The sequence below is a fragment of the Ciona robusta genome, chromosome 5, assembly GCF_009617815.1.
Source record: "Ciona robusta chromosome 5, ASM961781v2".
Taxonomy (NCBI): Eukaryota; Metazoa; Chordata; class Ascidiacea; order Phlebobranchia; family Cionidae; genus Ciona; species Ciona robusta.
In genome coordinates, this window is record NC_143239.1 from 4,744,004 (window position 1) to 4,771,312 (window position 27,309).

The following is a 27,309-nucleotide window of genomic DNA, read 5'->3' on the forward strand; positions in this document are numbered from 1 at the left end:
ACCTTGGAAAGAGATATTTACCGGCTCGGTGTTTCTACCGCCTGACCACTTAAGTTCCAGCTCCTCGACCTCTTGAGGATTTTTCGTTCCCTTGGGCATTCTACCTTTTTCATTATCGCGTATTAGAAGTACTTGCCAGTTTCGAGTGTTGACGACTGAGGAGAAAGGAAATCCCACTTTTATTTGGCAGATTGTTTACGGCCGGCGTCCGCAGACCCTCTTCGTATCTATATAAGCGCCGACAGTTCTTGATCAGTTAGATACAGATGTAACTGCTCGACTGTAGAGTAGTACTGGCGCAGTTACGATATTTTTTCGCTTAGCGAGGAAATTTAAAGTGTTTTACAGAGCCGAAACTATATAGTGGTATTTATTTAAAAGCAATAGTTTTAGTTATGAACATTTAGCAATAAATGTATCGGCAATCGGCGTTTTATCTGCATTTCATAACGCTTTATTATATAGTAGGGTGGGGAAGACGGGACACCTTTAGCACATAATATCCGAATATCCTGATAGCATGGCTTTAAACAATTAACAACGGTCTACAGGAGTCGTTAGGATACGCTTTCATAATTATTTGATGGTTCTTTGTTTACTACTAAATGGGACGAGAACATAGATTGAAACGGTGTCCCATCTCCCCCACCCCTCTATAAATTTGTGGAATAGAATTTTTACACTATATCTGTGCTATACTGTAAATCAGACCATCCGGTACTTCCCCTTTTTATTTTAACTCTCAAAATAAAATAAAATGCGTCGCCCGTTTATGTGAGCCAATTGCTTCGATTAAATTAGTTTTTTTACAGTCTGATTGCAGTGTAAAACTTGCAAATAAAAGTTATAACAAGTATGAACCTACGTTGGGGGCCAGCGTGCTCGCTGGGAACAATTCACCTTCTTGCTACGTTGTCGTCTCTTGCAACAGCCAGCAAGTAAGTTTACCATTTTGCGCTGATAAAAATTATAACAAAAATGCAATATTATTTTTTTGTGCGGCAAGATATTGTAAATTAATGGAAAAATATTTTATTTCTTTGTCCTACTATGGCCTGTTATGGGACCTGAGATTTAGCCCAGAGCTGCCTGATTACCTCACAATTTTCAAAAACCTATTTACATTAACCTTCTTGACAAAAAATAAAGAAACAAATGATTTTACTTTCTGGCCTAGTAGGCCCCTGGGGTAATATAACCTCAAATTTGATTCAATCCAATAAAAATTCTTCGATCCCCAATGTATATAAACACAATTCTGGCCTTAATCCCAGGTCCTTGACAAAGACCTTACCCACATAAATTAAAAAAGACTCTGCCTGCTTACAATATATAATATGGTTGCTGTCAGGCATATTATGCTTGTATTTTTGCTGTTCGGACATACACACATGGCCTGGGTGTTGGGTAATCGGTCAAATCTTTTCTAAATCGCAGGTCCTTGAAAAAGACCTCATCCACACGGAATAGAACTGTTAAATAAATTTATCCTTTTTTTTCCAGTGTCTACAACATTTACTTTCCCAAACACATCAGACCTGGATTCAACATCTCATTTACGGCTGCAATCATTGATAATCCAAATACCGTCCAAATCTACACTGCGTTTAGATCTATGGACAATTCTTTCAATGTTGATTCCACTGATAACGTCAACAGTGGTGAGTTCTGTTCACTGCAAGCATTTAAGTTGTTTTCCTGTGACTAAAAATTGAAAAAAAAGCTAAAAACAAATCAAAAACTTTTTTATTTAAAAAAAAAACAAAAACAATTTTTTTGTTGTTTTATTGACAAAACCCTATTAACTAATAACTTTTATTCCATGAATGTAATATTTTCATCTGTTTATTTGCAGGTTCTAGCGCAAGAATTTCAATGAATGGGGTAAGTTTCGTTTAAAAATGTTTTTTAAATAACTTTTTACATATAACTTTTGTTACTTTGTAATTTTTAGAATTTACTTTGTTCGATATATAATTTGTGTTACTTTGTTACATTTCGAATTTACTTTGTTCTAAATATAACTTTTGTTCCAGTTGCCAATACAATACAGTGGAAGTCACAGGTTTGAGTTGAACATAACTGGCACAGACCTGGTTACAGGAGCCCAGTTGTTTTTCAACTCATCAACAGACTTCCAGTTTGAAGCTAAATCAATCTCAATTCTAATTCAAACTGATAAAGCTATATACCAACCAGGACACACAGGTAATAAAGCATTTTTTTTAAATGCATTGGAAATAAATAAAACTATGCATTTTTTTGGATTTTTATGGCTCATGCCATTCATTTTAGTGATGCCTACAAAATTACAAAACCAACTTTTTTCTAAAAAAAGTTTACACAGTAAAAAGCCATTAAAAAGTTTTATTTCTTGTTTTTTAGTCCTACACCTTTCCAAAAGAGATGCAACGTAGTAGAACATCTGCTTAAATAAAAGCATTTGTTGCAAATTTTGCCGTATTTTTTTTGATTATTGCCATATTTTTTGATAACCCTATACCTTTACTTTTTAGTGAGTAAAATAAGAAAAGAGACTTTTTTAATGCTGAAAAATTTATTTTCCAGTTAAATTCCGTGCCATTGCATTGAAACCGGACCTCAAGCCACTTCAGGGAAATGTCTCGTATACATTTAAAGATCCAAGAAATAATGTTGTGATGCTTGAACCAGAGGTTCCACTTAATCATGGTGTGGCTGGTGGACAGTTCTCACTCACTAAGGACGCAGTTGCTGGGATGTGGAAAGTGGAATTCATAGCAGAGGTGACACTTTATAAACAAATAATACTCTTTTCTATATTTTTATCCATAGCCTGTTTGAACAGCTGCCATGGCATAATTCTAGATTTGTTAAAAAAAAATTGTGATTTAAACAAATGTTAACACTCAGGGTTTCAAAGAAAGTTTATCAGTTGAAGTAAAGCGTTACAAGCTACCCAAGTTTAAAGTTGAAGTCAAAGTACCTTCATACATCCACTCACGATCTACAGGTCTCACTATCAAACTTGATGCAAAGTAAGTTTACCATTAGTATGAATATGTGGACTTAACATCACACCAGCGAAAAAATAAAAGATGCTAAAATGTGATCAAATCCCCCCAACAAATTTTTTTTTAGAAACTAAAAACTGTCTAAGTTGACTTTTTATATGTGAAATTTTTTGCATTGAAGCACAACCAATTTTTATTTATATATATACTTCTTTTTTTAAAAGCTGTTACTTTTTGCAAATTTTGCTGGTGCTGTTCGATCATTTTATGCATCTGTATTTTGTATCTATATAAAATTGTCATTTTTTTTATAGACTTACCTATGTAGAAAAATCCTATAGGCTATCCATCAGAGCCCTGAATACTAACACTCATTCAGTTAATTTAAATGTATGTTCATTTGTTAACTAATTTATATAGATACACAGTAACACAGGTAGACATTTTGTACATTCATTATTTCATTAATGTATGCAGATATACATTCGGCAAAGGTGTTCAAGGCACAGGGCTTCTTGAAGTAGTAGGAGGATACCAATTCCCTGTGTATTATGGCTTTGGTGGTAGATTTGCACCACAACAACCAACACGGAATAAAATGATAAGGCGTTACCCAGTATGTATTCATATAATTATCTTTTGTCTTTGTTTTAATGTAATCAGCCTAAAAATAAGTATTTTTTATTTTGATTAAGTATGTTTTATATTGTATAGGACTAGGCTATATATGTGTTGTACACAGTTGGAAAAAAGTAGGTGTTTGAAAAAATAATTTAACTCTTTTATTGTAATAAGGCCTTATGTAAAAGCCTAGGTTTTTTCACGTTTATATTTAATGTGTTATGATCAATAAAGCATAAGTTTTGGGCATTTAAATAAAAATATTTGTAACTGTAACTCATAAAAATGTGTTCGTATTCTCTCATTTACCAAGAAAAAACTAAAAGAATTTAAATTTGTGTGAATTTGCAATATTACTATAATGTTATTGTAGGGGTAGTCGAACTGAACAGAAGTTTTTAGAAAACTTTCTACAATATTTTGAAGTAAATTTTCTCAGAATTCTAACCAGTAAATTTTTCACAGAACTTTGATGGATCTGTTGAATTGTTCATCAGTACTGATGAGATAAATGAAGAACTTGGGTGGAATGGTGCAAGTGAATCTATTATCACAGTAACTGGGTCTGTTACTGAGGCCCTAACCCGAGAAACATTCAACGACACACAGAGAATTGATGCAAAAACAACAAACATTAAAGTTGAAACACTCGTGAAGCCATTAACCATTAAACCTGGACTTAAATACTCTGCCTATGTAAGTTATATTTCAAATATTGTAAATATCCTAACTTTTAAGTGCATAAACACAGATTTTCTGGTCAGTTCAGTACAAACATTGCAGCCTGTATTCGTGATACGATTTTCACTTCAAGTGTTTTGGTTTATAAACTGAAAACCATATTTATTGATGTCAGAAGTTAAACTTGACCTAACTTTTTATTGGTTTAAATCTAAAACATGTATTTAGCATGTCCCATTTTTGTTATAACATTTTTATTTTATGTTTTTATCAGGGTAGCATCTCACCTGTTTTAGGCTTATAATATGCTCGAGTGTGGTGCAATACTGTTTATTGATTGTACTTATTTTTCGCATTGGATTTTTTATCTATTTTTGTTTCTTAAACATAGTTTTTACTTATTTTTTGCATTGGATTTGTATATATTTTTGTTTCTTAAACATAGTTTTTACTTTTTTTTGCATTGGATTTTTATCTATTTTTGTTTGTTAAACTAAATAGCACTAAATAGCATATGCCAATTTATAGATCCAAGTTACTGAAGTGGATGGGAAACCATTGCCAGAAGATGATCGTTTGGCAAATAATCTGCTACTTAATATAGAATACAGGTGTTTATATATTATTACAGTGTTAAAGTTATAGCAGATATTTATATTAGTACAGGTATTTATATTGCTAATATATATTTGTGGCGGTCTTAATATAAAAATAGCAGATGAAATGTTGGTTTGATAATTAATTGTATATTACATTTGAAATGAGTAATTTTCACTTTTATATGCTAAATTTAAAAAAAAAATAATTTTCAAAAATAATCGCCCACAAAGAAACAGAACACTCAGGTTATAACGACTTTCGTTTCCCGGCCACGCGAGGATAATGTAGTTACATTCATTTAAATTGTGCTCACATCTTATGTATTTTGGACAGCAGCATTGTATGAATTAATTCATGTAAAATTAAACAGTTAATGTTAAAGTGTCCCGTGTACTTAATTGTACTGTTGTTATATAAACATTTAGGTAATTACCAATTACTAAATCTGCATGAAGTAGAAAGTACCTGTATGCTCTACTGTAATATGAAAGTTGTATGGAGATTTGAGTAATTATAAAATTATATAAATAATTACTTTGGCAGTTTGTATAAACTACTTTGACCTGCAGATACCCACGTGGAGTGCCAGCGCCAGGTACTAATACGACAGTATCTGCATGGTATGCGTACAGAAGGGAAGAAACACGAGTATTTGTCATCCCACCTTCGGGGATTGTTAAAGTGACGATCGATGCTCCTTCTGATAACTTTGTTTCAATTAGTTTCAGAGTAAGTTTGAGTTTGTTTTTAAATTTCTTGTCTAAATTTGTTGCCTACATGGTCACTAAGCATTTGGTGGTAAGGCAAGTAGGCCTACTCTTGAATCAAATTTAGAGAGGTTTATGGTTATAATCAAATTTTCTGCTTATCACATATACTTGGCTGACAATTCAGTAGGCTAGTTTAAATATAAGAGTCAAATTGGGATAATTGGAAAAATCTGGGGTAAATCTCAGGTCTTGACAAGGACCTTACCAACATAGAGTAGAAATAGTCCAATGTGATATAGTTTCTATAATACATAGGAACCAAAGCCTGGGGTGGCATGCCTACTATGGAATTTTCTACAGTGCATTAATCAGTAAACATTAGACATAATTAAATGAATGAGTGTCTAAATATCCATGCCTCCCCTGCATTTAAAAACGTATGTAGTTAAATATATGCATTTTATGTTTCAGCCTTACACAAATTCAACGATGTCACAGCGTTGGGCACAACAATGGACGGCAGAGAGAGCAGATTCACCCTCAAACTCATATTTACAAATCACCACTGATGAGAACAGTGTTGTGCCAGGCAATATGGCCACTGTGACCATTAGAACAACTGAAGCTGTTTCTGAATTCACTATACTGGTAAGAAATATTTTTCATCACATTTTTTTTATTTATTTTTGCTTTATTCTTGCGTGGCTGGAAAACGACAGTCGTTATAATACAGGTGTTATACACATCGTGCCAGCCTACGAGTTACCATGTATGTTACTTAGTGGGTGATTATTTTTCTTCTGTTTGCTGCATAATTTTTCAAGACAAGATTTTCTGCCATTTAAATATTATGTCCCAAAACTGACTCCAAAAGCACTTTCATAAATAATAGAATTCATATGTATATAGAATATGCTGAAATATCAGTTCTTAAAATACAAACAACCTTTTTACACCAGATTATATCTCGAGGAGAAATTCTTTCCGAGCGAAAATACCAAACTCTCTCCGGTCTACCAGAGAATTCCCATTTCTTTGAGTTCAGTGTGGAATATGACATGATTCCTGGGGTTCAGGTGCTTGCTTCTTATGTAAGGGATGATGGGGAAATTGTGGCCGATTATTTAAAGTTGACAGTTACGGCTGAACTGGAAAATCAGGTTTGTGAACTTTGAAATGTGATATGAATCATGTGATATTGTGATGTAAATATGACTCATGTGATATGACTCATGTAGATTGGATTCATGTGAATATGGGCTAAAGTTCATGCAAATATATTATTGATAGTTTATATTAAAATTGGGTCGCATTTGATTTTGATTGTTGAAATGACCTATTATTATTATTATTATGTGTTGTGATATTGCAATCTATATGGATGAGATCCTACGCCAAACACATGGAAATTAGGCTGTAGTTTTTATCTCTTACCTCAAAACAAATGACATTTTAAATGATTGTAAATTTTTACTAGTAAGGTCCCATGGCTTGTCATGTTACAGGACCTCATCCATTTAAAATAAGATAAAATAGGAATGTGACTTGTTTAGGAAAGCCCTACTCAGCATAGTCTTGCAGTTTAACACTGGTTTAATTCTTTGGTTAAATTTTGTAAATAAGTTGGTTGTATTACTTCAAAAATATTATAATTTTTAATTACCAATGCATTGGATTAGGCTAAGAAAGTAGTAGAAAAGTCTAGTTTTGAGGTTAAATACTTCATTAATTATTTGGCTAAATTTGGACCAGAGCTGGTCCTATTACCTTAAAATAAATTTAAACGGATTTTTAAACTTTTTTGCATCTAACCAGTCTAATAGAATCCTAGACCAGTTTTTGCAAATGAACACTTGGGTTAATTTCTTTGTTATATTTCAGGTCTCCATTACAAGTTCCAGCACCAGTGTTGATGCAGGAGAAGACGTGAGCATTCGTGTACAGACTTCATCATCTGGTGCTTATGTTGGAGCACGTGCCATTGATCAGAGTGTCTTGCTGCTTAAATCTGGCAATGATATTTCACAAGAAAGGGTGAGTCAGAGCAGTATGTGTCCATTTGGTTAGGAATATTTTATAGGGCGATCGGCGATGTCCTATAGTATTATTTGTCTGAAAGCTACCCATTTTTTCATAAGTTATGGCTAGACCCACTGAATCAAGTATACTTATTCGCATGGTATAGGTTATTTTTTCAATGGTTCTATTCTATATGGGTGAGGCCCTATAGTATTATTTGTCAGAGAAACATGCCAGAATTGGCTTAATATCCCATATTTTTGATATATTAATCAGTTTTACTGAATTAAGTATATTTATATTTATGTACTTTTTATTTCTTGTAATAAGATTTACGCATAGAATCTAGTTAGAAATAAATGTTCAAAATTAGAATTAGGCGTAGCAATTTAATCCTGTCGTAATACAAAATTTTGGTTTAAATATATTTTGTCGGCTATTCATGTCCTATCAATCGTGAAATGTGACGTCAGTTGCTTTTGTTAATAACTCATTCATATCGCCCACAGAATGGATCCTTACGTTAATAGATTGTGATTGTGACATCATAAATCTATTTTTGTAATTGAATTGTTTTCGTAAATTTGAAAATATCGATTTTCTGTATTTGCGTTTTAGTTTGATATTTACATTAGCTTAATCAGTTTATTAAATCGATTGTTTTCTTGTCCATTTTCACTTTTGTTTGTGAAAATTGTGATTCATATTCAATAAATTCTTTTATTTAGTAAACATTGATGGTTAAAACTGACAATATACATAAAATAGCCTTCGGCATTTTGCGAACCTGGATCACTGTGGTAAAACTCTATAACTTCAATTAATAAGCTAGACCATTCAATAATATACAACAATATTTGGAAAGCTGGCTTTGGTTTTTAAATTCTAATTTATAAGTGCTGTTTTGTGTGTTGACGAATATTCAAACTCAACATTGTCCTATAAAAATATGAATTATTAAATACACTAAGAAATGTGTGTTTGAACATATCATGTTATGTCACTCTGTCTGTTTTATACATTACAAAAAGCATTACCTACCAAAATGTTTGTATATTGTTTAAATTGGTGGGAAAAACAAGTGTTAAAATTTCGTCTTATTATTATTTTTAATTTCTAATGTTTTTTTTATGCCCATTATTAAACTTTTAGCTTTATTATTTATTTTCAACTTTTAATATCAATGCCCTATTATCATTTTTTATGATATTTATTTATTTTCTATTCTTAATATCAATATTAACATTGTCCCTTACTGTTTCAGATTGTCACTGACCTGAATCAATACAGTGTTGGCCAACAATTCAACTACATGTGGAGGTGGTGGTGGTGGTACCCGACCCCATCTGGTGCCAGTGATGCCAGTGATGTTTTCAAGGTATGTATTACTGTTATCTTTGTGTTATGAACAAAAATGTTAAATAATATATGGAAATGTTAAATTTATCTGTGTATTTTATTGTAGTGTGAATGAATTTAGTTTCATTAAAAAAAAATTAAAAAAACTAAATAACTTTATTTAATAAAAACGTTTTTTTTTTGCTGTAACCCCACATCCTAATACTTATATTAAAGTATATAAATCTGGGACATTTGCTTCTGCAAGTGTCAAAAGTACTCCAGTATAGAATAAACCTAGAAGCCTTTGATTTCCCCACAGTATATTTATATCATCGGCCAACATATAATTAAGCCAATTTGCATATATATATATATTTATATATATATATATAACATTTGCCAATATATATGCCAATATGTATTTTTTCAGCATAGCCCCATACAATTTATGTTATGTACTAGGTTGAGGTAAGATGGGACAGCGTTTTATTATATTTTCTCGTCCAATTTGTTAGTAAACAAAGAATATTAAAAAAAAATTATAAAACTGTATCCTGACTTAAGCGATAGTTGTTTAAAACACGATCAGGATATTTTTGAATATTGTGTGCTAAGAGTGTCCCATCTTACCCCACACGCCCACAGTACTGTATAATATATACTAAATTCATTTTGTTTTGCAGAAAGCTGGAATTCTAGTATTCACTGATGCTCTTGTTTATCAGAAGCCAGACGGTGAGTTGCGTTTAATTTAATTAGCTTCTAATATATTCTAATTATACAGTACAGCTCAGGGTATTTATAGTTGCTGTTTTGAGGTTATAGGTCTTTAGGGAATTTTGTTTCAAGTTTAAATAGATGAGCAGACGTTGCGGTAATGTCAATGCTGTGGCAAAATTTAGAACAGGGGAATTTATTTTGTAATTTTAAACTGTTTACATGCGGAATTATCTGTTCATCACGCACTTAAAATCGCGCTTAGTTTAAACACATAGTTATAAATCATGATGAATAAACAGTTAAAACTTTCCGCTCATTCATAACGATTACTGTTTTGACGCACTTAACCACAAGACTTGAGGTAAAACATATCACCTTAATCTGTTTAAACTAGTTTTAATACTGCGTTTGGATTTCCCAGGTTGACAGTTTAAATTTGTAATATATCGAAAATCGCCACCTAATTCCTAAACGTATGTGGTGTGGTTACTTCACTATTTCCAACAATGTCTAGCTCAGTGGTTGGCGCGCCTGCCTGTTACCCATGAGTTATGGGTTCAAGGCTGGTCACTGCTACCATTGTGGGTGTATGTGTCCTTGGGCAAGACACTTATCGGCATATTAAACAGTTGTTATAGTGTATTCAATATGAATTTGATGGGATTTTATTTAAATAAGAGACTGATGATGCTCTTTTAGGTAAAAAATATATATCTTATAGTACACCTTACGTTTGGCTTTATTTTTGTCTGATGTTATGTGTTTTGTAGCACTTGTTCCTAAATCTTAATAAAGTAACATAATATGACATATTTACAGCTACTACGAATCTATTTAAATGAGAGATTGGTTATGCCATTTCGGGCGAAATATATGTATCTTATAATGCACTAGTCAGTGTACCATATTATAACATGCTTACAGCTAATAAGATTTATTTAAAAAAGGAGACTGATGATGCCTTATAGGTGAAGCATATATATATATATATATTCGATATCTTTTAAAACTATTCGTTGTAACGTATGGGTTGCTTACAGCTAATATTTCCCCTTATCGGCCTATTGCGTTGGCCCGGCCATTTGGGGGGTTTGCTGAGCGTAATATAGCAACTGCCGCAGTGGATACCTCAACCCCTGCCACCCCTACTCGCACAAGGACATTATTCCCTGAAACTTGGTTATGGGATGAACGAATTTCTGGGTTTGTTAAATATATGGTTTAATCGCATGCGGTGATTTGGTTGGGTGGCAGTTTAAGTCTTCTCATTTGGAAAGTGATTTTTAAGAAATCAGGTTACTCATTTGCTACAAATGGCAAATTGATTTAATATTAACCATGTAAGAATTCTTTTAGGGTAAACTAAACTTTCTTTGTTAAACTAATAGCAAAACAATGACTACCAATATGTGTATGTCTTGTCTGCAGCGGAATATCTGTCTTCAAATTGTTTCTGTTTTTGTGGTTGTTATACTTTATATTGTAGTAAGGTATATTCAGAAGTCTTTTGTTGGTATGGGTTTATTTTAATTTGAATTGCAAATATTTTAAACCAGTATTGTTATATGATTTTAAAGATTAGTCTTTGAATTGTGTTCAGTTTTCTTTCTTTAATTTAGAAATGTTTCGTGTTAAAGTTTGTTCCGGGTTAAACACAATTTAGTTTAAAATATGTGTGTGTGTGTGTGTGTTAGCAAACATAACTTGGCTTATATAAAGGTGATTTTTAATGTTTAACTTAAAAAGAAATAGATTAAAATTCGTTTGAGAAACTTTCGACAGGGTTAGAAGTAAGAACACATTTTCTACTATTTTCTACTTTGTAGATTGACTGTTAGATGTTTTTTTAATGTTTACTTTTTTATAACTTGATTAGAAAAGCTATTAGTTTAGTGTGTTGTTGTTCAGAGTCAGGTTTTTTGAAATTTTATGATAAATTTATGGTAAAATAGCAAGAAAGTAATAAGAATAACTTTATTTGTCTTTTCAATTACGGTAGCAAAGATTAAAATAAGCTTAAACCAAAAAACAGGATATATAGACAAAATAACAGTAGTAAAACATGCTCATGGTTAAAACATATTTACATTTAATTGAAAGAAAAATGGCATGGTCACTACACCTAATGTTAAAGTGTGTATCCAATTTCTTGTTGTAATTGATTAGATTTTCCAATATACTACTCCTTGCAAAGAATGCTCGGGGCTCCTGACGACCCTCAAATGTTTGCATCAGTCTCCCACGTCACACAAACCAGGACTTTCTTTCCTGAAACTTGGTTATGGGATGAACAGATAACTGGGTTCGTGTAGCACATAATGTGCGCGGTGGGCTTACGCGGTGCACTAACAAATGCTGCTCTGTGTAGTTTGTTAGGCATCTGAAGTTAGACATGTTTTTTTTTTGGTATTTGCCTAAAAAACAGCAAACTCCTTTTTAATCATACCATCCAAATGGGTAACTTTGAATTATAATACATAAAATTTAATCAAACCAGTAATGCAGTTCTATTCTGTTAGGAACTAATGGCTAATGCATGTATTAATCAGTTTAATATGGAAACATACAACCCAGACCCCAGTAGTATAGTTAATCTAACGAAACTTTAAAAATATCTAACGAAAAAATTGCAGAGGTTTATCTTGCCTATCGGAAGTCTGTTTTTGACCCTCGGTTCGGAAGTAGTCAAGCTTTCGGTAAAATGCGGCCCCTGCCTCCAGACTTTGGTCGAAGTGCTTATGGTTATAACCCTTCTGTCACAATGAATGATGGCCCGCCTAAACCAACCGTTCGCGATTATTTCCCCGAAACTTTGCTATGGGATCATACAATAACAGGGTATTGCTTTTTATCACTCCATTTCATCAGGGTGGTGTTTCATCATCAAAACATAAGACAGCAATTTAAGTTCTATCGTTGAAAGTAAAGCAGAGACAAGACTAGCTTAGCAGTTTTTATTTTCTTACTTTATTTTCAGCTCTCAAATTTATGTTGCAAATACTTTTTGACATCCTATTCAGCTTAGACATTAAAATGTCTCTTTGCAAAATAATTAAAGCTGTATTCTCATGCAACCTCATGGTCCTTCCGCATGAATTACATTCATAAGCAAAATGGGTGTTGGGGTAATGAGCTAACTTAGGCTTAACCCCAGGTCCTCAACAAGGACCTCACCCATATGGTTACATGAATAGAATTGCGCCTGTAAACAAAAGCTTGTACGTTTTTCAAGCTTAGTTTTATTTTATTACCGTTACTATTTTTGTTCAAAGAAATTGCTGACATCTATTATTCTGATTTCAATGAGGTGTCCATGGTTGCCCCTGCGGAACCTACGACTCGTATTTACTTTCCTGAAACTTGGCTGTGGGATCATACAATAACAGGGTATTAATTTGCATCACTCCATTTCATTTGGGTGGTGTACCCTAAAAAGGAAAGTCATTTTAACAAAACAGTTAGGTTGGTCAGGACAGTACAATGAATGAGTGAGCATTTTTTTTTTCTTTCATGATAGGGCAGTGACAGTTAATACACAGTTAACCATGTATATAAGTTTTTGGGTTGGTAATTTTTAGCGATTGTGTTTTTTAATGTATGGTTGTTTGGCAGAACAGTATGTTCATTTCATGGGATATTATTAATTTATACTGTTCGCAAAGACCTATAGAAGCAGCCTGGGTATTAGAGTAATGGGCTAGATCTGCATATAAAATTCCAGATCCTCACCCACATAGAACATTGGTCATTTATCCCATCATAATTATTACAAATTACTACAGATACTTGGATATACAGAACCTATGAACCACAAGATGATTTTGTTGAGGGTTATGTTTATGGTGCGCCTAGTGTACGCACTTATTTTCCTGAAACTTGGTTATGGGATCATACAATAACGGGGTATGACTTTATCATCACTTCATTTCATTTGGGTGGTGTTTCTTTTACAAAACAACCGGGTTTGGTAAAATTGAAGAGTTGATTACTGCGTCGCAAAAGTTAATTTTATAACATAGATAACTTTTTATTACTTTGAATACAGTAACGAAGATCAGATTTGTAAAGAACTTAATTAAAACATTTAGGAAAAGAAAATTAGCAGCAAAGTGATTGTTGGTTTTGCATTGAAACTCTTTTAAGGTTTTGTTCATTGGTTGACTTTTTGCAAACAAAGTGGAAATTTGGTAAATTATTTACCTTTTTTCCTAAGTTTTTGACTCTTTGGACGATTTGACCCACTCTGATTGGGCTGTTGATTCATCTGTCTTTGCTATGGAGACACAGACTGAACTTTGCTCAGTAAGCACAAACAACCCACCTTCCCCCAGTGTTCGTAGTTATTTCCCAGAAACATGGTTATGGGCAGACTTCATTACTGGGTAATGAATGCACATGCTCTTGGTAGAGGAATTTAACTGCATGAATATGAATTTTTAGTTAATGAGGTTTACCCCTGTTATTACTATGCAGACACCTGATTAGTTTAGAAACACTTTCAGAATACTGCACTACACATCACAGATGTAATATCAAGATTAACTTAGTCGCCAAGAACAGCTTTTCAATTTAGGTTTTTTTTCCCTTTGCATCTAAAACAAGATTTTTTTAAAGTGGTTAAGACTTTTCATTGGATTTAAAATTAGTGGATTTTTTTAGTTGTATTTACTTCACCGAGTTTTTCCACCACCGCTAACCTGTTTTAATGAGAGCTGACATAACTTTATTTGCAATTAAGAGAAAGAAATAGGCACCAAAGAAACAGTCTTTTTATTGCATTGAATCTCTTTCATTGTTTTGTCCATTGGTTGACTTTTTGCAAACAAAGTTGAAAATTTTTTAAAACTGTTTGCCTTTTTTCTAAAGTTTTTGACTACTATGAGTACGCTGATGAATCACCTGTCTTTGCTATGGAGGCTGACCTTAGCGCAGTGAGCACAAACAACCCACCCTCCCCCAGTGTTCGTAGTTATTTCCCCGAAACATGGTTATGGGCAGACTTAATTACTGGGTAATAAATGCACATGCTCTTGGTAGAGTAATTTAACTGCATGAGTTTAATTTTCTTAGTTGATGAGATTTACCCTTTCCTGATTACTTTTCTTTAGAAACACTTTCACAATACTGCATTACACAGCACTTAAACACATTATAACTCAGTAACATAGAAAAAGACAGAAACTTAGTCGCCAAGAACAGCTTTTCAATTTAGGTTTTTTTTCCCTTTGCATCTAAAACAAGATTTTTTAAAGTAGTTTGGATTTTTCATTGAATTTAAAAATTAGTGTTTTTTTAGTTGTATTTACTTCACAGAGTTTTTCTACCATCGCTGACCTTTTTTAATGAGAGTTGACATAACTTTATTTATAATTAGGAGAAAGAAATAAGCATCAAAGAAACTGTCAGTTCTTATTACAGTCAAACTCTTATCGTTGTCTATTTGTTAAGGTTTTGCAATCAAAAAAATTTAAAAATTATTTCCATTTTTTCTTAAGTTCTTGATTACTACCAACCTGAGAGAGTTGATTCACCTGTCTTTGCTATGGAGAGTGATATTAGGTTCAAAGAGACTAGCGCAGTGAGCACAAACAACCCACCTGGCCCCAGTGTTCGTAGTTATTTCCCCGAAACATGGTTATGGGCAGATTTAATTACTGGGTAATGAATAAACTCTCTCTCGGTTGAGTAATTTAACTGCATGAATTGAATTTTTGGCTTCTGTTTTTTTGGTTGATGAGGTTTACCCTTACCTAACTACTTGCTTTACGGCACTTTTACAATACTGCATCACACAGACAATTTCACAATTCTGCCCAAAACAGCTTTTCATTACAATTTTTTATCTTTGTATCAAAAACAGATTTTTTAAGTATTTTGGACTTTTTGTTAAATTTTAAAACATATTGGATTTTTTAGTTGTTTTTACTTCACAGTGTTTTTCTATCGCCGCCGACCTGTTTTAATGAGCGCCGACATAAGATTATTTTCGGCAAAAGGAGGGGCTGTTGCCCAGGCTCCCCCTACAACAGTTCGTTCCTTTTTCCCTGAAACATGGTTATGGGATGCAGCAGTTACAGGGTACCCCTCACAAATAGCTCTCAAAATGTCAAAAACGTAGAAATAAATCCCATATACTAATACAGTAATATATCTATGTGCCATGTAGGGTAAAAATGGGCCAATTCAGGCCTGAATCTCAGGTCCCACACCATGTCTCGCTGTAGGACTTCACCCACATAGAATAGAATTCAGTAATATCTTCTTTACCTGGGGCTTGAACTTTGGGTCCTTTGTTTTAGCAGCAAAAACTATGTTTCAAGCACTTACTACTCAGTAGATCTGTAGAAAACTACAGAATATAATAAACACACACTTAGAAATCACCCATACACTTTCCATATAGATACACCACCCTTTCCCATCACCACACACTCATTGCATGTGCATGCTTATGTTGCTGTTGATTTTATATTTAACAGTTATACTAGTTTTCAATACATTGTGTTTTTTAATAAAAAACCTTTTTTTTATTTCAATTTTTCATTAACTTTTTATAATCAATAGAGTTTTCATTCTACTTTATATAATTTTAGATAGAGTTTGTCCTATTTTCCCCTTAATTAAGTGAACCTAAATTAATATTTCATTAATTTCCACCAAAAACTTCCCATCCATCAAAGTTGATATTTTAACAAAGTTTATACAAACAGTGCTGATGGATCAGCCACGTTCAACACAACTGCACCAGACACAATCACTTCTTGGATCTTCAGTGCTTTCTCTGTATCTGACCAACATGGACTTGGTGTCAGTGAGCAACACAAGGTTGGACAAAATTTGTCTTTTATACTTGAAACTTTTTGTACAACATCACATAACATACTTTAATTTTTAAAGTTTTGCTGAAACCTTTTTTACAATCATACAAAATTAAGACAAAGCGTCCTAAAATAATCACTAAGCAGGTTAAATATGTAATAACTCATAAGTGGGCACGAGGTGTATGAAAGAGAACTCCTATGTTGTAGTTACTGTCTTTGCCATGCCACACAAGGATAAATAAGTTACATTCATTCAGACTCCCTATTGTAATTTTTTTATATTGAAACTTTTTTCTATATTACATCATAGTTCAACTATTACATCACAGGTCACAGTATTCCGGAACTTCTTCATCACATTGAACCTTCCAGTTAAAGTAATTCGAGGTGAACTGATCATTGTACAAGCAATCGTGTTCAACTATCTCAGTACTGAAGTTGAGGTGAGTGGAAACTTTGTCCTTCGTATCTTGACCAAGGAAACAAAATAAATTTCATTCATTCATTGATTCATTTGCCTTCTGGTATATTTCAAGTAAAATTCATTCAATTAACCAATATTTTTCTTCAGGCTGTGCTCACTTTGACCGAATCAAACAAGTTCGTCCTTCTCCGTCCTGGCAACAACAGTGCTGCCGTTGGTTTTTCACGTCGCATCACTGTCCCTGCATCTGGATCAGTGTCTGTTAAATTTCCCGTCCGAATGGAAACACTGGGTGAAATCCCAATCACTATGACTGCAATATCGGAAATTGCATCTGACGCTCTGACACGAAAAGTCTTTGTTCAGGTATTGCTTTGTTCTTAAATGCATAGCTAGTTCTAACTAAGTAATTGTAATGTTAAATTCATTCATTCATTCGTTCATCCATACATATAAATATATATTAGAGTCGGGGTAATGGGCCAATTCTGTCCCAAAACTGTTTAAACATGTTATAATATAATAAATTTGCAACTTCCAAAAACTATATTTTATAAGGATAATGTCTAATGGCATGGCAGGGGCCAAATTCCAAGGCCAAAATTTGTCTATCTTTTTAAAGACATTAATTATAAATATTTTTTCCACCTAGCCTGAAGGTATCGCCCAGTGTACATCTGGCTCGGTTTTATTCCAACGCATGGACGCTTCTGTCCCCCCTGATATGGAAAGCTTAAACATTCAAATTCCAACTGGAATCGTACCGGGTTCAGAAAAAGTGAAACTCTTTGTATACGGTGGGTTTACTTATCGATAAAGTGATTTTGGGTTATAGAAATGTTGCTGAAAAGTAATATCTTAAAATTTCCCAAAATTAATTTAAAACTGCTTGTTTTAAACAGCAGTTTTTTCAGCATTTTTTACATTTAAACTTTTTTTCTCAATATGGCCAAGACCACATAGGCTTTTTACCTCTATATATTTCTTTATATTTTTTATGTCATTCTGACTTTACCTAAATACAGTGTAAATTTCTATAAATTTCCTTTTGTATGCCATTTAATCCTTTTAAACTGTTTTTGTTTACCTTTTATAAGTTTCCCATCCTTAACCACAGGCGATATCCTTGGAAGTACTATGAACAACCTTGGTAGCTTACTGAGGACCCCTAGTGGGTGCGGGGAGCAGAATATGCTCGGATTTGCGCCAGATGTGTTTGTGACTCTCTACCTCCACTCAGCGGGCAAGCTCGACGCCACAGTAAGAGCAAAAGCTTTCAAACATTTCCAGACTGGTTACTCCAATGAGCTAAAGTAAGTGTTGAAAGTACAGTTGTTTAATATTTTTTAATATTTGCCAAAAAGTAAATAACCTTGATAAGGTACATAGTTTGGTTTCTCTTTGATTAAGTGGAAATGGACGATAATACTGTTGAATGTGAATTTATAACTACAAATGGTACATTTTCTCCAATATTTAAATAGAAAAATGGTACAGATAGAGATAATTATATACATAGTTATGTTTTATGGCTTTTTGGGTTAAAACAACCCACTGAAAAAACAACTGCTTAAAAGTAGGACTTCACTCTAAGTCTATATCCCTGCCATTCCTAAACAACTTCAAAATAAAATTAACACACATATTTCTCTTTACTTAGCTACAAGCACAGTGATGGATCATTCAGTGCGTTCGGTGAACGTGACGCCTCAGGCAGCACGTGGCTCACTGCGTTTGTTGCCAAATGTTTCATGTTCGCTCGTGAATTACGACCCACCCTTGTCAGTACAAGTGTTATTGACCAAGCTCTCACTTTCCTGATCAACCAACAAAACACAAGCGGAACTTTCAGAGAACCGGGTCGTGTTTCCCACAAAGCTATGCAGGTGAGTTTTTAGGTGGTTGGCGCGGCTGCCTATAGAGTTTGATGGGACTTGGCGTTGCATTGTGGGCACATGTGTCCTTATAGAAGATAATTGTCGGCCATGTAAGAGATTTTGTTCAGCGCCTAACCACAGTTGGTTAGCACGCCTGCCTCTAACCCAGAGGTTATGGGTTCAAGGCTCGTCGTTGCCACCATTATGGGTGTATGTGTCCTTGGGCAAGTCACTTAACAGCAATTGCTTCAACCCGATACAGAACATATAAAACTATAGATAAATGTTTAAATGATGATGACATGATATTTCAAAACTACACCCAGCAGTTGAATAATTGAACAAATGAATGTAACTTATATAACCTGCATGGCAGGACTATGACAGTTGTTATACCATGACTTTTTGTTTCATAAAAGTTCCGCTTTTGTTTTGAGTTACTAGAATGTAACTTTGTGGGTAAGGGTTAACGAAATTTTTCATTTTAGGTATTTTTAGATTTCTGCTATTTAAAAAAAAATTTACTTTGCTTTATTTGTAGGGTGGAGTGGACAGCCCTATCACAATGACTGCGTATGTTCTTATTACTTTGAAGGAGACAAACTATGCTGTGAAGAACAGGGTATGTTATTTATATATATAAGCATTTAAAAAGTAACCATTAGCATTAAAATTAAAATAATTAAATACTGTATTTGCACAATTTATTTTTGGTAATTTAAAAATTGAACTTGAAAAATATTGAAATATTTTTATTAAATGTTGTGTTATATCACATACTCTATGTATGTATATACACAATTTTTCATTACTGTCAAAAATTCTTTTTTTTTCCCTATCATATATACACATATACTTAACCAGGCTGTGCAAGAAGCTGCAGAAAATGCACGAATTTATCTTGAGAATCACCTATCATCAATTAGTGAGAACAAATACGCGCTTGCTATCGTTACTTACGCTCTGCATGTCGCTGGTAGTTCCAGGGCCAATGAAGCTTTACAGGCTCTTGAGGCACTTGCAACTGTACAAGGTTTGTGGGAATGCATATTTGTTTATTTCAATTTGGTTTGATTAGCACACTGGGGTAAATCTGGACTAAGTTCTAGAACCTTTAATAGGTCCTCACCCATAGAGAATAAGATGAAATGGTTATAACCTATTTTCACTTAGATAATTAAGGAGCTAATTGTGCAAGAACTTGAGTTCTGGGTTGTTTATTACCGGTCTTATAACTTGTAAGGAAGCATGAGGTGTGAATACATCATGTGTAAAAAAAACACTTGTGTGATAATTGAACAGTTAGCATATGGTGTATGAATGAATCATGTATGTCTGGTGTATAAGAAGATACTCCTGTTATAACTGTAAGAATATGCCTGTATGGTCTTATAGAATCTTTTTTGGGGGCCTAATGGACCTATTCTGGCCTTTTTGGGGGTAATGGACCTAATCTGGCCAAAATCCCAAGTTCTCAAGGACCTCACCTATATAGCATGAGATATTTTGGCAGCATATATAGGAATATAATTTCTCTCACTATACCACAAACTTAACTTCAGGTGGATTCAAGTTCTGGCACGATGACTCAGAATTACCCGACTCTTACTCTTCAAGATGGCGCCCGTATTATTACAACCCACCCACTAATGATATAGAGATGTCAGCTTATGCGTTGCTTACATATGTGAGGAGAAATGATCTGAATGCTGGGATACCTGTTATGAAGTGGTTGGCATCTAAGAGAAGCAGTCTTGGTGGATACTCTGGTACACAGGTTAGTGTTATGTGTATCGTGTATGTACTAAAAGTAAATATCTTAGAGAAAAACATACACACAAGTTGATATTATGTGTACGTTCTAACAGTGAATAAGTTATAAAACATACACATAAGTCAGTGACTCAGTATTATGTGTATGTGTTATCTCACTGGAAACCTCGTTTTAATTATAACCCCATTTTACCTATTGTCTCTAAGTTTTATTGCATTGCAGGACACAGTTATTGCCATCCAGGCTTTATCAAAGGTTGCTGGGTTACTTGTGGGAAATACACAGAACCTTCAAATCAGTGCCAGCCATTCAAATAATCCGTTTACTGCAAGTTATAACATTAACAGGGAAAATTCAATCGTGTTTAACTCTGTTAACGTAAGTTGGTAAAATGAATAAGTGTAACTTATTTATCCTCGTGTGGCAATAGTAGTCGCTATAAAACTGTGAAAAAATCCATATATTATACATAGTTTTGTTTCCTAATCTTTTAAACTTTAATTGTCTTTGAAAAATCAGCTTAAAAAATCTTTTTTTATATAAAGTGAAATATAAATTTATTTTACATGTATTTCCTTTACTACAAAGATAAAAAAAATTGTCTTTGTGTTTCTGAATAATAACTGGACAGTGTATATGCACAGGTGCCTGCTGTAGACGGTACTGTACAAGTCACAGCAACAGGTGTAGGAGTTGCAGTAGCACAGATATCTGTATGTTACAACACACCTAGCCAACCTTATGCAATCGAGCCATTCCAATGCACTAACACTGTTGTTTCCACTGCTTCAAAGAAAGCCAAAGTCAACTGGTGTTGCAGGTGAACTATATATAAAAAACAATATGTTATTAAGTCAACGGCAATATTTTTAAAATTATAAGCCTTAACCAGTAGACTGAAGACTGTAATTTCTGTAACTTTAGTATCAATTTCTTTAATTTGCTTTTTCGTGTCATACCTTATTTGTCAGTAACGTATATTCCTCTGCTGTACATTGAATGAATTAATTTAATTATTAAATATATGTAACTTGTTTATTTTCGCATGGCACGGAACCACATGCATTATAACCAACCTGTTCTGCTTGACACTCCTTAATCCCATTTTCAAGTTACCATGCATATATCCACTGTAATCAAAATGTGAATATATTCTACAGTTTGAGGCCCGGGGACAACGCAACAGGCATGTTCTTAATGGAAGTTAACCTACCAAGTGGATATACTGTGGATATTGATAACGAACGTACGAGAAACCCATCAGCTAAGCTTGTGGAGATTGATGGAAATGGAGTAAATGTTTATTATGATGAGGTGAGGTTTTTTTTCGTGTGGAAAATCTGGTTAGCGCGCCCGCATTTATTTCACTGGTTACCTGTTCAAGGCTCAAAGCTACTAACATTGTGGTATGTGTCTTGCTGTTGCTTCTACATGAATAATGTATTCATGTATCTCATGCTTACTGTCAATATACAGCAGGAGTGTGTCCTGGTCGCAAAAGAAGAATGGTTACCAGTTATTAACATTAAATAGCCATGCAGTCCTACTAACCAAGAGTTTACAGGTTCTAGATTTGCCGGTGCTACCATTGTTGGCATGTGTATCCATGAGATACACACTCAACAAGACATTTAACAACAGTTGCTTCAACCTAACAGTTCCTTATGGGCTGTTTAAATTGTCAGCAACGCAGTAAAAAAAAAAAAGTTTTTTTAAATGACTAAATTTAAATAATTTATTTCCCCACACAGCTTGCACCTGGAAGAGGTGTATGTGCTGATATTGAGTTGCTTAGTCTTGGAAATGTTGGTGGGAGTAAAGCAAGAAAAGTAGCTGCATCAGATTACTACCGACCAAGTTAGTACCTAGTAATAGTAACACAAGAAGGTAACTCAACACAAGGTGTGTGAAACAGAACACTTGTGTTAATTATAAGGATTGTCGTTTCCCCGCCATGCGAAGATGAATAAGTTTCATTCAATCATTCATACTTAACTGTCTAATGAATCTGATTTTCGATACTGTATGGTAATAAACTTTATTACCATTCATTCATTCAAGAACTGACATGTATTATTTACAGAGGAAAGAGTTGAGGCGTTGTACCAAGTAGATGAAGCACCAGTTGTTTGCGATTCTTGTTCCACCGACGATATTGCTGTCTGTTCAGTCTGCGCTGATTGCGCTGGTTGCCCAGGTAGAAGGGGTGATGCTGCAAAGACAGTTGCCTTGATCACTCATGTGTTCCTGGCATGCATGCTTGCTATGTGGGCTTTTAACTTATAAATGGTGGAAACATGAACTTTCGAGTTTTGATCAAACTACAATTTTAAGCAAAACGCTAGAATTGACACAACATACATACATTCTCTGCATGCATGAAAGCACTTAACAAACTTTAAACCATATTTTGGTCACTTTCATTACAAGCATAACAACATATATGTATTAAACAACTTGGACTTTTGGTACGTTTTGAACTTTCCAGAAAATCCATGTTTTATGCATCTAAAACATATTTTTTACAACAAACAAATTTTGTATCTTTAACCTGCTGGTATAAAGTCCTGTTATAACACTTAAGCTGCACAATTTCTGTAAGCAGTATCAGTATATTTGTTATTCTTTTTTTACTTTTTTTTTAATGATATTACGCAACGCTCTAGCAAGCAAAATAAGTCCTGGAGATATTTTCGATGTTCTTGTTTTAATATCCCCATTCTGTCCTCTGTTTATACAAAATTTTAAGATTCATTTATTTATAATATTGTTGCTACTTTACAAATCTGACGCCATTTTTGTGCTTTGACAATCAACCAGTTTGTATATTTTGTTCATTACCTCAGCGCGATAAATGTTTGTATAGAATTTGCTTGTGATTTGCTCGTTTCAACAACGCACATTTCAAGCTTGTTTCGCAACAGACTATTTGACCATGCATGGTGTTTCGGTGACTTCATTACTATTGACAAATGCATGACTGGTGCAGTGCGTTCTGCACTGACAGTCGATGACCAAAACCATCTGATTTGGTATCGCCGTGGCAAAATTGTTGGCCCTACTACCTCTACCTCTAGCCTCTAGCCTAGAGTTGAAGGTTCGAGGCTTGACGCTGCTACCGTTGTGGGCGCGTGTGTCATTGGGCAAGACACTTGATAGCAATTGCTCACCCATGGTTTCTTATGGGTTCTTTATATTGCTAGCCGTACATTACACAAAAAATTCCCACGAAGTTACATACATGTGGTAAATCATAAGCGGGCACGAAGTGTGTAAAACAGATCACCCTTGTTATAACGACTGTCATTACCCCGCCATGACAGGGTTAAAAAATTCTTTATTCAATCATTTAGGTCCAGCCTTCACCCAGTGGTCTGAATGGTCCGACTGTGCCTTCTGCGGTCATTCCACCTCGTCCAGAACCAGAGACTGCCGAAGTCCGTTCTCAGACAATCTAGCCAGCCATGTATGTGGAGGTGTTGGCTATGAATCAAGGGTTTGTGCCTCAGTGTTTCCATGTCCAGGTTGGTTATTTCTTTATAACGTATATATTATAGTAGAGTGGGGAAAGATAAGATACCTTTTTGTTTAATTTTCTTGTCGCATTTGGTAGTAACAATGAACTTTCAAAGAATTATAAAACCTTATTCTTTCGACTCCCATAGACCGTTGTTGATTGTTTAAATCACGATTTGGAAATTCTGCGCTAAAGGTGTCGCATCTTATCCCACTGTTATATTTTATGTTTAACTTTTGGGCACAGACGGTCGCGGTCGCATTTTGTATTATTTTTATCAAATGTTATTGATCGTGTCGCAGTGTTGTGACGACTGTTCCTGACAACCGCATCGAGGATAAATACGTTTTGTTCCATTCCATATGACACTGAAACAAAGGATTTAATTTATTTCCAACTGTTCCAAACGTTCAAGTGTCGGCATGCACGCAACTTACTATAAGACTTTATTTACAGATACCTTTGATGGTCTGTGGTTCAATATGCCGAGAAATTTTCCATCCTCTATCAGCGTCCCTTTTTACGCACACCGGTGTAGGGTGGTAAGAGGTTCGAGGCAGATCACAGAACAGATTCCAGGTATAGCCAAAGATAAGCGAAACCATATAAACTCATATCCAATATTGTGTAATGTCTATTTACCGTTCCAAGAGACCAAAACTGTTGAGTGTTTGTCGTGGCATTCAGAACAAGTTGCATTCATTCAATATGTATGTTATATAGTAAGGTGGGAAAGATGGGACACCTTTGTGTCCTATTTTCTCTTCCTATTTGGTAGTAAACACATAATGTTCAAAGAATTATAAAAACGTATCCTCACGACTCGCATAGACCATTGCTATTTGTTTAAAACACGATCAGAATATTGTGATATTATGTGCTAAAGGTGTCCCATCTTTCCCAACGCTACTATATAACTCTTATTGTCTGATGAATCATAATTCAGGGTCAGATTCACGGATTTTTTTACAGTTACATTAACGCAGGCATCGCACTATCTGGCACGCAACACCTGACCTGCAATAACTACGACATCAATCCAAATAATAACTACACTTTCTCAATTCTGGTGAAGCCGAATGCATTCCGTTCATCTGGACCAACCACTATATTTTCTTATGGAATGGAACACAATTACGCAAGAGCACATTTGGAAAAAGTTTGGTGGTGAGCACACTCATGTTTTTCAATTTATAAATACGCCCATAGTTTATACAGTGTCTTGAATGTTTGAATCGAAATGCTTTAACTTAATATTCGTAACAAATTTAAAATCGGTTTTACTATTTTTTTTCGGTGTTTTAAAATGCATTGTATAGAGTTCATACTTTATATCCTCAGGCGCAGTGAACTTCGCTTTAAAGTAAGATCGGATACTGGAATGAGAGAAGTTCGTGGAGTAAGCTCGAAGTGAGTTAATTAGTTGGTTGTTTTATTTATAATTTACTTATGCTGGTATCTCGTGCACGGCTGTGTTGGTCGCATGTAGCCTAAAGGGCACAGGCTATTCGTCGTTATTTATTCAATATAGATCTGCGCACTACAATTTGTAACTTAATTATCTTCGCGTGGCGGGCAACGGGTGTTTTTCTTTTTCAAAACTGACGTAATCCTTATATGTGACAACACTGTCCAATTCTCAGGTCTTCAGTTGTCATGATTTAGTTATATGAGCTCACCCATACAGGTTAAGAAACCCTTTCTAATTTATTGTATAAGAGTAGTTCCTAACCTGACACGCCATTATTAATCAAGTTACATACGTGGTAGCTCATAAGCGAAAATAAGAGATGTGTGAAACAGAATAGCCGTGTTATAACGTCTGTGGTTGCCCCGCCTCGCAAGGATAGAACATTTACATATATTCACTCATATTAAAAAATACCACAAAGTAATTACCCACGAATTACTAATATGGTAACTCATAATCGGGCACGAGATAAGTGAAACAGAACACTCGTGTTATAACGTCTGCCTTTGGCCGTCACGCGAGGATAAAACAGGTTTCATTCATTCACTTATTTATACACGTGTGTATCACTAAAACGTAAGCTACTAACATAAACAAAATCTCTTCCACAGTCTCTTAATAACAGACCAATGGAACCATATAGTAGTGGCCGTGCCTTCCGGAGATAAAGAGAACATTCGTATGTTTGTTAATGGCAACGCAGTCGGAAGCACCCGATCTTTTACGACCCGGTTTTTCGGTAAACGCGGAAGAAACCAGTTCTTCTTAGGACAGAACACACGAGGAAATGCTTGGGCTAGAGGTAAGTGCATTTTATTTGACAATAATCGTTTAGAATCGGTACAGCGGAAAGTTATAGTATAGGGTAGGGAGAGAAAATGTTAAAATCATATAAAAATATTCTGATCGTGTTTAAACAATTAACAACAGTATATGGGAGTCGTGAGTTACGGTTTTAAAACTCTTTGAATGTTCTTTACTTACTACCAAATGGGACGGGAGAATAGAATGTAAACGTGTCTCATCTTCTTCACTATACTATAATATAATATGGGAAAAGATAGATACCTCAGTACATAACATGTTTCCTAGAGTTGTGAATTCCGTTATATAATTCATTGAATACTCTTTGTGTGCTACCAAATTGGAAGATAAAAGAAAATCTAATAAGGCTTACAAATAGAGAGTAAAACAAAACTGTTTTCCGCCAGGTTACTTCCAAGGTGGTTTGGCTGCTGTTGGGACTTGGCGTTCATTGTTAACTGACCAACAAATCACTGCTTTGTACGAAGCCTACCGGCCCGCCATTGAATCCAGTGATCCACTTTCTGTGAAACTTCTCCGCCATTTTGCGACCCAGCAGTTCAAGCAATGCTTTCAATCGCCGGCCACCATTGAAGCTCTTTACAGGAGATCAGCTGCGCCTGTTTCATGCCCAACAGCTACCATTACCCCACTGATGCCTTTCCTGCCGACTTTATGAGGCTAAAGCAACATAATAAAATAACGGTGCTACTGATATACTCTTTTTGCGCCCTATACGCTTGCTATTACAAACCGCATGAACTTGTAAAATTTGATTTAAATACATGATGCAATTGATATTATTCGTGATGGGAATGGCTAGATAGCTTTATAACGATAGAAACATGGCTTTTAGACTCTGAGTGTCGTTGATTTGGAGGTCTTGTAGGTGTGACCAGCTACACAAGCGGTACGCAGAACTTATGTAAAACAAGC

General features: G+C 34.5%; 1 protein-coding gene across 9 annotated transcripts; it reads left to right on the plus strand.

Moving 5' to 3' along the window:
• Window positions 1-287: 287 nt before the first annotated feature.
• LOC149735850 (CD109 antigen-like) lies at window positions 288-27,171 on the plus strand. Of its 9 annotated transcripts, none has more exons than XM_089878420.1 (36): window positions 288-938; window positions 1,504-1,661; window positions 1,856-1,884; window positions 2,037-2,208; window positions 2,569-2,765; window positions 2,893-3,017; window positions 3,471-3,609; window positions 4,080-4,310; window positions 4,824-4,906; window positions 5,465-5,624; window positions 6,077-6,253; window positions 6,565-6,765; window positions 7,487-7,639; window positions 8,889-9,002; window positions 9,649-9,700; window positions 12,319-12,523; window positions 16,396-16,510; window positions 16,836-16,949; window positions 17,078-17,296; window positions 17,583-17,727; window positions 18,048-18,243; window positions 18,591-18,816; window positions 19,349-19,429; window positions 19,672-19,840; window positions 20,370-20,584; window positions 20,804-20,959; window positions 21,226-21,401; window positions 21,742-21,895; window positions 22,333-22,438; window positions 22,665-22,778; window positions 23,935-24,105; window positions 24,555-24,677; window positions 25,085-25,265; window positions 25,440-25,508; window positions 26,181-26,371; window positions 26,781-27,171. In XM_089878420.1, the coding sequence occupies exons 1-36, from the start codon at window positions 856-858 to the stop codon at window positions 27,050-27,052; spliced, it is 5,472 nt and encodes a 1,823-aa protein (XP_089734546.1). In that variant the 5' UTR covers window positions 288-855; the 3' UTR covers window positions 27,053-27,171. The 9 variants fall into 9 exon arrangements, with proteins under 9 accessions (XP_089734546.1, XP_089734553.1, XP_089734555.1 ...); XM_089878427.1 differs by lacking the exon at window positions 12,319-12,523 and adding an exon at window positions 11,852-11,987 and having other exon boundaries at window positions 289-938; XM_089878429.1 differs by lacking the exon at window positions 12,319-12,523 and adding an exon at window positions 12,958-13,072 and having other exon boundaries at window positions 289-938.
• The last annotated feature ends 138 nt before the right edge of the window (window positions 27,172-27,309 follow it).

Coding starts and splice junctions, on each gene's coding strand:
- LOC149735850 (XM_089878420.1), top strand. CDS start 856: ATGAACCTACGTTGGGGGCCAGCGTGCTCGCTGGGAACAATTCACCTT. Junction 6,254..6,564: donor TTTCTGAATTCACTATACTG/GTAAGAAATATT, acceptor TTTTTACACCAG/ATTATATCTCGAGGAGAAAT. Junction 20,960..21,225: donor TCGTGTTTAACTCTGTTAAC/GTAAGTTGGTAA, acceptor GTATATGCACAG/GTGCCTGCTGTAGACGGTAC.